This window comes from Aplidium turbinatum, chromosome 11 (assembly GCF_918807975.1).
Source record: "Aplidium turbinatum chromosome 11, kaAplTurb1.1, whole genome shotgun sequence".
Taxonomy (NCBI): Eukaryota; Metazoa; Chordata; class Ascidiacea; order Aplousobranchia; family Polyclinidae; genus Aplidium; species Aplidium turbinatum.
Genome location: NC_137482.1, coordinates 21,042,810 through 21,057,492, shown reverse-complemented (window position 1 = coordinate 21,057,492; position 14,683 = coordinate 21,042,810). Strand labels below are relative to the sequence as shown.

Below are 14,683 nucleotides of genomic sequence, written 5' to 3'. Positions count from 1 at the left end.
TCATGTGACCTGTTTAACACCTTTTGATGCAGTTACCTTTGATTCTCGTGGACCCTATATCGTTGAGTTTGAGCTAGTCAGAAGTACTGTGCAGTTTTTTGTCTTTTTCTGTTTATAGATTTAGTTAACCATTGTATTTTTTTCAGATGTAGTTAATTTGTATGTATGTTATTCCTGAAGAGGACATCTTGTGATGTCGAAAACGTTCGATACTTAATTTGTTGCGTAGTTTTATGTTCATGTAAATGTAATAAACTTGAAGATGCTAAACTTGATCACGTTGCTCGGCTTCGTATGCCTATGGTTCAACTATTTAATTTTAGAATCTCCGTTGACTTGAATTGAGCACAATAAATAACAAAGTCAGCGGTGGAATAGCAAAGTAGGCTAGTGATGAAAATCGAAAGGTTGCTGGAAAAGTTATCCCCTGCTGTGATACACTACAGGGCATCGTGGTCTTGAAAAAACATTACATCTTTCTAAATTTGTCCTAGGCTGTCCCAATTTGTGGTGGCCTAATGATAAAAACAAAACACCAACATGTAGGCTGCCTGGAGTGCCTGGTGGAAAAATGTACAAATTCAACAACGAACTATGAGAACGAACGATTTTAACAAACAAGTAAAAAAGGCATAGACAAAGACGATTGCTAATGTCAAGGGAAGCACATGTAGGCTACAGAATTGTAGTGCAGCTGTAATTTCCGCAGCACGTGGCGGGCCACCCAACCACGTTTGGTAACCCCCGAGTTAAAGGGACTTTCTGTTGCTTTATGTTCTGATCGTGTGAGACTGACTTACTTTGTTGGTTTTATATTTATGGCTTGTGTTTTGCAGATGTAGCCTACTTCGTTTATTAGTTCATTAAAACCTAATAAATGGTCGTTTCAATCATGTGCACGCTGCTAATGCAATAGCAATTCAGGTAGGCCTCATAAAAGTCAAGCGCTGATGTCCGAGATGAAGTGAGTCCAGGAACAGTTGTGACCACTGCGTTCAGTGCTAACTGTATGTTGGAGTTTTCTGTGTGTAGCTTTACCAGGGCAATACTTGAAAATCCTGTGGGGGGGGGACGTAGGTATTCTGTAATGATCCGCATAGATGACACATGAATGTAGGTTACCAGGGACATAAACTTCGTCAAGTAATAGGCTACACTTCCTGCACGACTGTTCCCAGCATCGAAATGCTAAGTAAATCGATTGCTTCAACACCACAAACAAGCTAAGGAGTCGAACCATCAGCATTCAGCAGTCTGTCATACAATATTTAAAAAACTCTAAACACATGAATTAGTTGTTGAAAACGAGCGATCTTTCTGGCGTCAGCACTACCTGACTACTCACTATAGAACAGCGAGCATTGTGTTTCGCTAACCATACCGGTGTAGCCTCCACACTAGCCATCAAGACTTTTCCAAAAACAAGTGTCTATCGCTGAGTACCTGCTACACTCGACTGCCGAGAAACGCATGCATTAGGGCATTTTTTTTATGCTGAATTAACAACAAAATGATATTGCAGCTTATGAAAACTACAAACCCATTAAGCATTTTCGCAGAAAATCTGTGGACGTGGAACAGCCGACCTCACTATTCACAACGCAGTTGGCCTGATCAGCAACATACCAGTAAATATCGGTATTGAAATAGATTCTCATGATGAGTTTTAAACTGCATAGAAACGTGCTGATCAATTTAACCGTCCTTGGAAAGGAAATACTTCAAATGACGATAATCGTGTGATCCACCAGAACTTGTTGATGGTTAACTACCTTGCAGCTCACTCATCACACTACACAACAAAATAGACCTATTTGAATACGAGAAATCACTAATACATGGTGTACAATTGCACATGTAACATCCAGCAGCACAATGCAACGGATTGGATATCATAAATACATTGGGCCATGCAGGGCACACGTTTTTGCCAAAACCATTAGCCGACAACAAATCAATGTAAAAACACGGTTGATTTGCTGTCTGGGTAATGACATACAATATCATACGGAAAATTAACCGTGGTTATATGGGGATTTATATTGATTCAACATCACTGTAACGACAAAAGATATTCTTCTTAGCAGTTTGATTTACAGCATAAAGTAAAACTAGTGATAAATCCTAGGCCTATACGCTAAATATTTGGAAACCATTGTCTTCGATTTGAGAACCATCACTCAGTGTGGTTTAGTTCTGTATGTTTGTTGTTTACTGAACATGTAACTGAACATGTAAGCCCAGCCTTTCTAAGGTTGGCAGGACAAACGTCAGTTGAACAAAAATAATATTTTCGTGAACAACGTTGCGACAACTACAAACTTGGTCAACACGACAAGCAACTTAAATGTCGACTTAAATCATACGAAAAAACTGCCGATTTTGGAAAAGAGATATGTCAACGCATTCCGGAGTTTGACCCGTTTACCATTTTGGCTGTCGCACTTTGAAATTGAAGGTTTTGCCCATCACTGTAATATGAAACGGAATCCCCATTCACTGGTGAATACAAAGGTAGAAACAAAGTTGAGCATAGGTTTATGTTTGAGGACAAAAATAAACACAATCCTCTTTTGTATCCCGAAATCAAGACAAGTTTGTTTGAAATGATCAATATAATTTATCATATTTTTGTGGCGGGTCTTCACTGTTGTAAGAATTACAAAAATAAACTTTGAAATAGCGCCTAAGACATAAACTTTCTGTTCTCATTCTTTCCAAATAGAGCTTCACGAATTTCCGGCATCATCTGAAAGGAAAATGAGAATTCTTTAGCAGCTCTAACGATAAATAACCAATCAGGCAAACATCCAAAGTGTGGCACGCTTAGCTGCGTTGCAGTAAATTCAAAGTGATTCATTATTTAGTAACGGCCTAAGGGGCTGTCCATAAATTGCAACAAATGACCCCTCCTTATCCATGTCCGCACTGTATCAATTTGCTGTCAGCAAGTAAGATAATGGGAAGTTCTTGCCCGAAAAAGTTCACAATGCTGATGACAAACGACTGAAAGGTGTCGCTTTGTTCCACTCTCCTAACCAGTGCGTGTTTCAACATGGTGTTTCTACATTTCTATTGCAGATCGTGTTGCTCGAACAGAGCGCTTCACTACAAAAACAACCACGTGGGGTCGCGACTGAGTTGAGCGCAATTGCCGTTAGACTTAGTTTGTTAATCTTCGAGTATGGGAACCCAGACATACGGCCTGATCTACAGGTAGTCGTGGTAGAGTGCAAAAAAGGTTATGACGTTTGTTGTGTCACAGACTTTTTGTATAACCTGCAAAAAATCAATATCTATCGACTGAGATGAAAGCTCTCTCCATTAGACTAAGCTAGCGCGTCGACTAGCGGTGACACCAAAATACGTAGATGGCTACCTGTTTTCCAATGAGGTTGAGTCTTGCATCCAGGGTGTTGCAGACGCGTATCGATCCCATTACGTTCGTCATTTCAACACCACCGCACGAATCCGGTGTCAAAAACTCTTCTGTGCTGACGGTGACCACCGCGTCACGGTTGGCTAAGTCCTTTAATTGTGCCACAGCATTCGGGATGGCTGCCTGAAGAATTGCCATAAAGCATGAGGCAAGAGAAATTGGATAAACGGTTAGACAAAATGCAATTCGATGTTTGTAAACTGTTTTAATGCAATAGGGAAACTAACTTTGCAGCAATAGGGCAGACCAGATTGCGTAAATACGTGGCTTCCGGTCTTTCCTTTGCAAATTACCTCATGTCACCGATGGGACAGCTGTCCAGATGACACTATGCCGTCGTTTTTACATAAACCGGACGTCCGCAAACCTTTCATTTATTTCAGTTATAGCCGTACAGCCGATTCAGTTATAGCCGTACAACTAAAATAAAGGAATTTAAAATTGAAGCATGCCTGTGCGAGAACAAACGAACTCATTGCTAACAACTGGAAGATCGTTATGGTCAAGAAAGCAATCCACACCCTAACAAGTAATAAAGGTGGTCAACTAGCCATTGGGTTGTAAGACTTAATGAAACCTTTTTAACTTCTATATCAAATGTCCAGTTGTTGCACTGATCGGTAATCACCTTAACTAAGTCCACTTCGTCTTTCAAGCATTTCACAACAACGTCGTCTTCAAGAATGTGAAACAAGCCTTGAGAAATTAGGCCGGTTAATAGTTCGGTGTATCTCGTCTGGTCGCGTTGGACTTCGATGAGCCGTTCCCGCGCTTCGTCTAAGATCCCCTGCAGAAAAACAAGCTTATTTTCAAGTCTGTATTTACTTTTTCATTGCTTCCAGCCGTATGGGTGGTGATAGGTTTAAAATGAGAAGCCGGATAATCAAGGGAACGCCGAACATTGTATCATCCTTACCAGGGTTGCCAGACAATCTTGGAGAATCTCGGACAGTACTAGTTTCATGCATGAAAGCTACAATCTTGCATTTTTTACAATACGAAAACTTTTTTTATTATCGCACTTGATTCCAAGCATTGACTGCCTCTAGCATGAAAAGTTTCCAAGATTCTCTGTTGTTTGCTTTGTGTATTCGGTCTATGTTGGTGTTAGTTTTGTCGGTTTGAAAATACGAATTAACATTATTATACTAAATGTTTCACTTTGAATTTTTGTCAATCATTTGACAGTAAAAACCACATTTTTAGAAAACGTGAAGCGCATGGGAATAAGCTGCAATGACTTCTCAGCAAGCAAAACTGGCCCTGTTTACAATGATTCAACTTTTGTAGAGATTGAATCTAAGTGAAAGAGATCAATTTTTCTTCCTGAATTGGGTGTCGTCAAACGTCACTAAGTCATTGCTTGACTAAATTACCTGAATATGATCTTCTCTGTACTTTAGAATTTTTAAACGAGCTGAATTGATCAGTTGAGACTGTTGACTGAAAATACAAACAAATTATAAATTACGAGGACATGTAGTAGGACAAGGACTTCGCAGGACATGTACTAAAGAGGGAGGAAGGAAGTTTTCTTCAAAGGGCGCAGACTGGGAAGAGGAAACGAGGACGTCTAAAACAAACATTGAAAAAAAAAAACAGGTAAAGAATAAGGCAGACAGAGTCGGACTAAAGGAAGAATATGCGATGGACATGACGAGATGGAGAATAGGAGTGAATGCAATTGCTGCAAGAAAAGAATCGGCCACCCTCACTTGTTGGGACAAAACCAAATTTGGATGATAATGATGATGAGGAAAACTAACTATTTACAAGAAGTTTGAAAGGCCTTAGGAAGCACATTTAATACTGTAACTTAGAAAAACATTTAGAAGCACTCATGAAACACCTTCCTAACATTTTCACCGTACTTCAATTCTTTGAAAATCGACAAATTACTTGGAATTAAGAAATGTATACTTACATTTTTTTCTGCTGATCTAATTGTTTTTCTTTGCGTTCATAAAAATCTGTTATTTTTTGCCTTTGCTGTTGAACAAGTTTGCTCTTTTCAATTTCAAATTCTTCTTCAGCCTAAGTACAGCAAACATGATATTGATATTAGAATGTTCACCTGTTGCTAAAATGTTAACACAGGGGTCGATCTTAACTTTTTTTTTCACTAGCCCACCGGACTAGTTGCTCCCTGTTTTCACTAGCCCGCACGATTTTTCACTAGTCCGACCAGTTTACTGACTTTTTTTTTGTCTGATGACATTTTAACAATAGCGATAACTACCCAGCTGACACTCAGCGTTAGACACTTTGTAGTAACGTTGAATCAGCATTTGATCACGATATATCAACCAAAAAACGTTAATTTCCCTAACTGCTGCTTGCTGGGATGCTGGCTTCGTGCTGGCGACCTGCAGGGTTGCCAACCTGTCTTCACCAAAAAAAGCCAGACCTAGTCACAAAAAAAGCCTAAAAAAAGCCAGCAAAAAACAGCTGAAAAATCCAATTAGTATTCATTAAACACACACATATAAAAAGTGCACAACCAAATAGTGTCCCACCGAACTTTGACTTCAGCGACAACGCAAAAACATAGTTAATGAAAAGACAAGCAACTAGAAAATTTTCTAGTTTCGGCTTCAAAACGAAATTCGGTCGGACACTACAAACAAATATAAGGCAGAAATTACTGCTCAAATTGACGCAGACCGAATTTTTTTCCTAAAAAAAATCGCAAAAGAGAAAATTAAGCCAAAAAAAGCCAAAATTATGTTGGCTTTTTAGTAATTTGACAAAAATCGATGAAACATGAAAAAAGCCAGAAAAAGCCTAATTTTTCTGGCTTTTTTTTTATTTAAAAAAAAATTAGCCAAGCGAGTTGAAAAACAGCCGGATTCTCAAAATCTGGCTTCAAAAAAGCCTAATTGGCAACTCTGGCGACCTGGCGTGCTCACTACTATCCTACCACGTGACGTGTCTAGCGAAAATGCGAGAAAAAAGTAGTCACGTGCTCAGTTGACCGACTTTGCAGCCTTCTTCGTGCAATTTCGCCTCTGGCAAGCAAATTTCTGCAGTATTTCAGAGTGAGAGTGACGTCGCCAATCGCCATTTTGTAAACCAAAACTTTTCACCGGCGAATATTTTCACTAGCCAATTGGACTAGTACTGCAACATTTCTACTAGTCCGCGCAAATTTTCACTAGCCATTGGCTAGCGGACTACCGCTAAGATCGAACCCTGTTAACACATAATTTCTATGCAATATGAACTTGATTATGATGTGAAGTATGATGTTAGAAAACAGAACATTATTTTCCAAATGTTTATAAAGTATGGAATCCCATAAACTCATGGAGTTTATGGGATTGAAGTAGAGATTAGAATGATTGATTGTAGAAGTAGAGATTGAACAACAACGATTGAAGTAGAGATTAGAATGGATTAATTCAGAAGAAATAAACATAAATGTTAATGCAAAACCTTTAACAAGCTTTATACTGCACTTCTGGCAATAACACAGCTGGGCCTTGCGTCAAGTGCCACAGCACACATGATCTTGAGTTATTGAATATTTTTTATATAAACAAAAATCATGAATCTTATATATATGTAAATTATCTTTTTCATCGTTCCTTTTAATTTGATACATCAACTCATGGACAGCTAAACCACACTAGATCAGGAACGTAGTTCTATAAAGCTTAAAACAGTGATTGAAGAAAAAACACTTGCATGAAGCATGGTTTCTCTTACCTTAACCATAATTTCATCAATTTTTTCATCAGCTTCTTGATCAATGAAAGCGATCATATGCTTAATCTGTTAAAAAATAATAACAATTTATTGTACTTATGTGAACTATTTTATTTAAACGATTTCAATTATATACTTCTTGATGAACTTGGGATTGATTTAAAATGCTTGGATGCAAACTACACAAAAAAGATAAGAGACTGGGCGAGCAACAGCTTGGGAATTTAATCAATTGGCCAAAGACGAAAGATTGAAAGCCAAAAGTTGAGTCGGCACTAGCATGGAAGCTACACCATGGTCAGCAAATTGCTCACTGTACTAATAAGTACTCAGCCTTGTGATAATAACCAGGAAAAACCCTCTCTTCTTCACAATGTCCTCCCCTGGGCCTTGCTGGTTTTGTTGGCTTTTTCTTTCCACAGATATGAGAGTTAAACTGACTGGTTAAAGCGGTGGCTGATCGTCTGTGGAAGAATTAGTGGTGTGATACTGACAAGCCCAGCCTCATGGGCGGAACACCGTGTCTATTGCTATCAATTCATGCTACAATCAGTTACCGAGAAACATGATATTAAGCTTGCATAAAAGTACAACATATAATCTTAATAGTTTTAACATTATACCGGTAGCGGCTTGCTGAAAAACCAACCTTTAATTAACACAACATTTATTGAATTGAAATTATATCAAATCTCTATTGAAGGATTAACCAGATATCAAATTAAAATACAGTGAGGAACAGTACTCAAATATAGTGCCCTAGCTTAGATGGAAAAATTGAAAAATGCAACAATAACATAAAGCTTCACACAACCTTTGAGCCAACAAAATTCAGCACTTCACCTGACTGATATACAATACCCACTTAAAAATAATGCATTTCCCAGAATAGATATAAAAATGCACGTATATAAGTGGTAAGAACTTACATTAATAAATGCTTATGTCTAGTCCTACACAGTGCACTAAAAATACTCACAAATATATATAAGGAACCAGCTGTTAACTATAGTCCTATCACTTTACTGAGTATATTTTGCAGTGCTGTGAGAATGATATATTTAAAGTATATATGATATATTTCATATCGCTAGAGATTAAAAAGTGACAAATTATGCATATATACTTGTTTGAAGGCATTTTATTAGAAAATAAGCATGAAACAATTATTTATTTGAAAGTTGTAAGTCCAAGGTACAATAATCTATGAAATAAAAAATCAAACCAACCTGCTGTTCAACTTCAGGGTTATGTATTTCTTCTGCATTCATTGTTGAAGAGTGGTTGTGATATTTTGCAACAAAAGTGTAGCCGTATTGATCTCGATTAATAAAAAATTTGGTCTACTAAAGAACTAACATAGTTTCCTAACTAATAATAAACATTATTAAATAGCATAGTTTTAAAGATGGCTGCAGCTATTTTTTCCATACAAGTGTCAAAAGATAAGAAATTCTGCCCTACTAATTTGAGAAACGTTTAAAGCTGTATATACAATACCAAAATTTGCAGCCTACCGGTACCAGTAATTTGAAAATTTTTGAGGACATAGGCAGAGAAAAAATACTAACCCTAATCTTAACCCTTACTCTTACCTAAACATTAATACTAGCTCTGACAACAACTGTCATTCAAATCTTTTTATTAGAATATCAATCAGTTCAGTTGATAAGATTTTGTGCATAATCATGCCATAGCCTAATACACATACCGTAATCAAAGTTGCCAAATAGGCTACGTACCGTAGTATGCAGTAGCCTATGCTTTCAATAAACAACAGAAATAAAATGAAAAAATATTTTACCACTTTTTTTACCATGATCACATTTACTAAGTAATCATGAAGTTAGTAATTGTATGGACTGAAAGCATTTGAGAATAACCTAACCTTTTGATCATGATTCATGACACTGGTATAATGGTGGGCACCTAGCACCTTGACTTAGAACCTTATGTTTTTTTGGTGCCTCCGCCCTCCATGGTGTAGGTAGCTTTCATATAGACAAAAGTAATATGTTATATTATCTGCTATTATAGCCTACATTGAAATGAATGTGGAGCTATACCAAAAGTAATCTTAATTGATTGATTCTACAAGTTTTTTAAAGGATTTCCGCATCTTGCTTGTGGATTACCAGTATCAAAATTCAAAAGTGATGATAAAGTCATCACTATCTGGTTCTGGCTCTCGGTCACTCCATAAACCTTCCATTTACAGCTCTCACTTCATCACAACCTCCTTCAGCTCTTCCATACCCATCTCACTGCCATTCGTCACAGTATCTGGCCATCTTGGTTTGGGACGGCCCTTTTCTCTCCCTCCCCTGACCAAACCAAGCATGACGTCTTTTTCTAGTGAAGTGCAAAATAAAGTGCAAGGATATAAATATCTACATATCTCAAGCAGAATGGTTTGCAATATAGACAAAGGTAAAATTTGCTACGTATATCTGACTGAAGTATGCAACTTATTTGAGTCCACCCTCAAACAGAGAGACCAGAGATTTACTGATACAATCAAGGTTGCCAGATTTAAAAAAATTCCATCCCAATTGCCATAAAAAACTAGCCCAACAATAGTCAATCAATCAAGTTTATTTTCGGCATAGCTCCACATTCATTTTCAAAGTACACATCAGGAGATATAACAAATAGCTTTTTTTTATATGGAAACTACACCATGGAGGCACCGAAAAAACCATGCGGTTATCTAAGTCAAGGTGCCCCCACATGGGATGTTTTACTGGATACAATATATAATTGGATTAATAGTACAGAAAAAACAAACAAACACAAAGAAAAACAACAACAAAAAAGGAAAAAAAAAAAAAAGTTATCAACAACAGTAGCCTAAAGCAACAATATAATCACAAAATGACACTTAAATGGGTCAGTAACTAGTAGCCTAGGACAGTTTATCAATGCCAATAATGTAAATAATGCCAAAAATCAGCTTTAGTAATTTGAAATGAGTTGTTTTTTATATTCCTTTTTGAAAGAAGAAAACGACAACATTGTGATTTGCTTTGGGATATTATTCCACAAGGTTGCTCCAGCATATTTAATGCATTTTTTCCCAGAATTGGAATTTATTTGCTGAATATATATAGACTCTTTCTTAGCACTTCTGGTTGAATACTTGTGAATGTCTTTAGATTTTGTGAACATGTTTTCAAAATGATTTGGTAATATATTATGGTGGATTTTAAACATAAATTTTCCTAGTTCTAGTCGATGAATATCCTCTATCTTGAGTATATCAAACTCCTTATATTTGGGGGAAAGTTTTGTGTAGTAGTCACAGTTGGCTATACATCTCAGTGCATTGTTTTGCAAGGTGTTCAGAATTTTAAGATTGGAAGAGTCAGCTGTGCCCCAGCTTGTGATGCCATATTGGAGATGAGTATATATAAGAGCATAGTATAACATCATCAGTGTTTTTTCATCTACATAATGCTTAATCTTATACATAAGACCAATAGATTTTCGCAATTGTTTTGTCAGTTTTTCTATGTGATGTGTCCATTTCATTTTGTCATCAACTACAACACCTAAGTATTTTACATTGTCTGTGCGATCGATTTGGGTTTCATTGATAGATATTGCAAAGTTTTCATTTATATTATTTCCTCCTTTCTTAATTAGCATATACATAGTTTTACAATAATTCAAAGAAAGCTTGTTGTATCGAAGCCAATTATCAACTTGCAGAAGTTCTTGGTTAACATTACTTTGGAGATCATTTAGTGTATTTGCTGACATGGATAACAAGGTGTCATCTGCAAAGAGGGTGGTTTGAAAAGAAGAAGCCAATGGCATATCGTTTACGTACAGTAAAAATAGTAAAGGTCCAAGTATTGAGCCTTGTGGGACTCCGCATAATATATGTTCAGGGTTAGATATAGTATTGTTTATGCATGTATATTGTGAACGGTTATTTAGATAACTTCTTAATAAACATAAAGGAACCCCTCTGATACCATAACAGTTTTCAAGTTTTTTTAACAGTAGAGCATGATCCACGGTATCGAAGGCTTTTGACAAATCCAAGAATACACTACATGTATGAAGTCCCTTATCCTTATTGGATAATATATTACTACAGACATCAGAAACAGCAAGAGATGTAGAGAGGCCATTTCGGAAACCATATTGACACTCTGATAGTAAGTTGTATTTTTCTACATATTCATTGATACGTAATGAAATAATTTTTTCAACAATTTTTGATATAGGAGGGAGAAGTGAGATGGGACGGTAATTGCTACAATCAGTCTTTGAACCTTTCTTATAAATAGGTACTACTTGAGCAACTTTCAGGCAGTGTGGAAAAATCCCTTGATTTATGCACTTGTTTATCATTTGGCTTAATATGGGGGAAATTATGCAGCTTGCCAACTTGAGAAATCTTATTGGAATATCATCTTTTCTCACAGATTTTTTTGGATTTAATTCACTGATGTATTGCTGGACTTCATTTGGATTTGTTTCCTTTAAATAGAAGGAATGAAGAGGACTTTTCATTTGCTCAGGTGGTGACATGTTTGGTGGATTGATTTTGGATGCCATGATAGGTCCAACAGTGCTAAAGAACTTGTTAAACATGTGTGCTATTTCATTGTTATCAGTGATAATCTGTTTCTGTTCGTTTTCTAATGAATGATTTGAAATATTATCTTTCTGTTTCGTTTGTAATATTGTGTTTATAGTCTTCCATAGTTTTGTTGGATTATTTTTGTTTGTTTTTACACGGTTTTGATAGTGTTTTTGTTTAGCTATTTCAATAAGATGATTTAATTTATTTCTATATTTTTTGTACTTCAAGAAAGAGTTTTCAAGTCTGTTCTTAATACACACTCTGTAAAGTTTATTTTTATTCTTAATGGATTTTAAGATGCCTTTTGAAATCCATGGTTTTTGAATTAACTTTCTGTGTTTCCTTGATATGGTTTTTAAAGGTGCATGTTTATCTAAAACTGATTTAAATTTGTGCATAAAGACATTGAAATCATGATCCACTGTGTTGTTGTATGTTCCCCAGTCATGAAATGAGTCGTGCAGTTCAGTGAGAAATTGTTCAGAATCAAAATTACTCATATTTCTAGTAGTTATTTTAGTGCCCGAGTTACATTTTGCTGAAATTTTAGTTTCTACCATTATAAAGATTGGCAAGTGGTCACTAATGTCATTCACTAAAATTCCAGGTGTTACATGGTCTTTGAAATTGTTTGAATACATATGATCAATTAATGTAGCACTGTGATCTGTGATTCGAGTTGGTTTATTAATAAAATTTTCACATCCATTGCTAATAAGCTCATTAATGTAATTTTTAACTTTATCACATGAATTATACAAAAGTTGGTTAATATTGAAGTCTCCGCATATATAGTAGTTAAGCTTGCTTTTATTTATTTTACTTAAAACATTCATAAATTTGTTCTGAAACTCACCAAATACATGAGTAGGGTGTCTATATATAACACCAATGACAGCGGGTTTGTCTTTTTGTAGAATTTCAATCCATATAGATTCACAATTAGTGCTGTCTAATTCTAGTTCAGGTCTTAGTTTATAGTTTATCTCATTTTTAATATATAGTCCTACCCCTCCAGCATTTGTAATAGTATCACAATGCACAAAAGTGTAACCATTTAGTTTGTTTATAGCTTGGGGGGAAGATTTAAGTATTTTGGTTTCAGTTAGTGCTATAATATCAGGGTATTTGTTTAAATTCAAAAGCAAAAGTTCCATTTTTGAAAAGTTTTTTTTTAAACTTCTTATATTAATGTGGAGAATACTTAGGCTATTTCTATGTTTTTCCATGTTTATTAGTTTTCCAAATTCAGATAGATCATAATATTTAGATGTAACTTCTTTTGTGTTGGATGTCTCGTTGGTGTTGGCGGCCAGGTTTCTTATATTATCATTGTTTAGGTTTTTTACATAGTGCTTAGAGTTACAATATTTAGCGAGATCACAAATGACATCATCATTCACATTGGCAAATGGTAACGTATCATTTATACAGATGCTGCAAAAATATGGATCACTATTTCTGGAGAGATTTTTAAACTGAGAAAAAGTTAAACATGAGCATTTTAAATGAGACCATTCATTACAGATATCACAACAGATTGAATTTTGATTGCTTTTGCAAGATTTTTTGCAATGTGGGCAAGGAAATTTGACAGCCATTAAATAGATATATATTGGTTAATATTACCAGGGGATGATTAACTGGAAAGCAGACTTTTAACTACATTTTTGCAACATCTGCATCACTGGATACCTTGATACGGGGTGACAACTCATTTTTCCTAACATAAATATCTCCATTAAAGGTCCATATGTACTTGTACTGATGATCTCGTCTGGCCCTCAATGTTTTGAAGTACAGGTCTTTTTTTTGTGGAGTCAAGTTCTCGTTGATGTATAGAGATCTCATACCTTCGATTCCAAAGTTGCTAATTTCTGAAAAGCGCTTCCTGTTGGCAAATATTTCGTTTCGAATGTCTCTATTGGAAAATCGAACAATTATGGGTGGTGGTCGTTCTGCATTCCTTGATGGCAAGCGATGAGATGTGGAGATGTGATAGTCTTTAATATTCAAGTTAATCAATTTTAACAGATTTTTAATAATTTCATTTGTGTTTTCTTCCGGCTTTTTGGGCACTCCATGGAATTCCAAGTTTTCACGCCGTCCATATTGGTCAAGATCTTCTAATGTTTTTTTATTTTGTTCAAGAACAGCGAGGAGGTCATTCGTTTCTTTTTTTATTTTGTCAACAGTTTTGTTTTTTTCTTCTTTTTCCTGATCAGATGCTTTTGCTGCTCTTTTGATTTCTTCAAACTCCAAGCTAATAAACTGTTGACTCTTTCTCAAATCTTCAATATCTTTTTTTTGGCTTTTCTGTTCAGTCACAATTTCTTTAATTTTTTCTTGAAATTCATTCATATAGGTTGAGAGTTCCTGTTTTAGCATTATCTTGAATTCTTCTTTTAGATTGGATTCCATTTTGTTGATCATTTTTTTAAATTCTTCCATGTTTGCCATGTTGCAGTTAAAATAGTCAATAAAAAGTTAGATTAAGTTGAAGAAAATTACAACAAATATTATAAACAATATCCCTCATTCAAATAGAATGATCTTTTTGGTATCTTAGGTAAATTTAAGTAGCCCAATCACTTCATGACAAAAATAGTAAAAAAAAAGAAATATTTGCTGATTTGCACAAATTTTGAATGCAAAATGACAGCTCAGTTCGTTAAGCAATTTACAGTCAACACTTCAACAACAATCGGAAACTTCACTCTGTCAGTCTCGGTGACCAGCCCTACATCAGTGTTCAAAGCTTCTATAAATAGCCTACCGTACATGCAAAACTGCCAGGAACAAGCTCTCAAAGAAGCTTTCTCAGTCCTCAGATGATCATGTTAAGCTTATCAACCTTGATATTTTTGATGTTTATATAAATATAATAAATATTAATGCCAGTCAACTTTCGGGCGGAAAGTTGTCATTAAAAAATATTT

The 14,683-nt window shown here is 35.6% G+C and overlaps 2 protein-coding genes across 2 annotated transcripts; both read right to left on the bottom strand.

Moving 5' to 3' along the window:
* Positions 1-1,793: 1,793 nt before the first annotated feature.
* On the bottom strand, positions 1,794-8,514 carry LOC145779390 (V-type proton ATPase subunit E-like). Its single transcript, XM_082590969.1, has 7 exons — positions 8,377-8,514; positions 7,148-7,213; positions 5,364-5,473; positions 4,816-4,882; positions 4,068-4,226; positions 3,380-3,562; positions 1,794-2,749 (listed from the first exon to the last, which is right to left on the bottom strand). Exons 1-7 carry the CDS (start codon positions 8,416-8,418, stop codon positions 2,687-2,689), a joined length of 690 nt encoding a protein of 229 aa, XP_082447095.1. The 5' UTR covers positions 8,419-8,514; the 3' UTR covers positions 1,794-2,686.
* Positions 8,515-12,081: 3,567 nt separating this feature from the next.
* Positions 12,082-14,468, bottom strand: LOC145779925 (uncharacterized). Its single transcript, XM_082591606.1, has one exon. It carries the CDS (start codon positions 14,202-14,204, stop codon positions 13,407-13,409), a length of 798 nt encoding a protein of 265 aa, XP_082447732.1. The 5' UTR covers positions 14,205-14,468; the 3' UTR covers positions 12,082-13,406.
* Between the last annotated feature and the right edge of the window lie 215 nt (positions 14,469-14,683).

Excerpts from the sequence above, each read along its gene's own strand:
- LOC145779390 (XM_082590969.1), bottom strand. The coding sequence starts at position 8,418 with ATGAATGCAGAAGAAATACATAACCCTGAAGTTGAACAGCAG. Across the intron at positions 7,214-8,376 it reads ACCCTGAAGTTGAACAGCAG|ATTAAGCATATGATCGCTTT; the intron begins GTTGGTTTGATT and ends ATTTTTTAACAG. Across the intron at positions 2,750-3,379 it reads TCAACCTCATTGGAAAACAG|ATGATGCCGGAAATTCGTGA; the intron begins GTAGCCATCTAC and ends TTTTCCTTTCAG.
- LOC145779925 (XM_082591606.1), bottom strand. The coding sequence starts at position 14,204 with ATGGCAAACATGGAAGAATTTAAAAAAATGATCAACAAAATGGAATCC.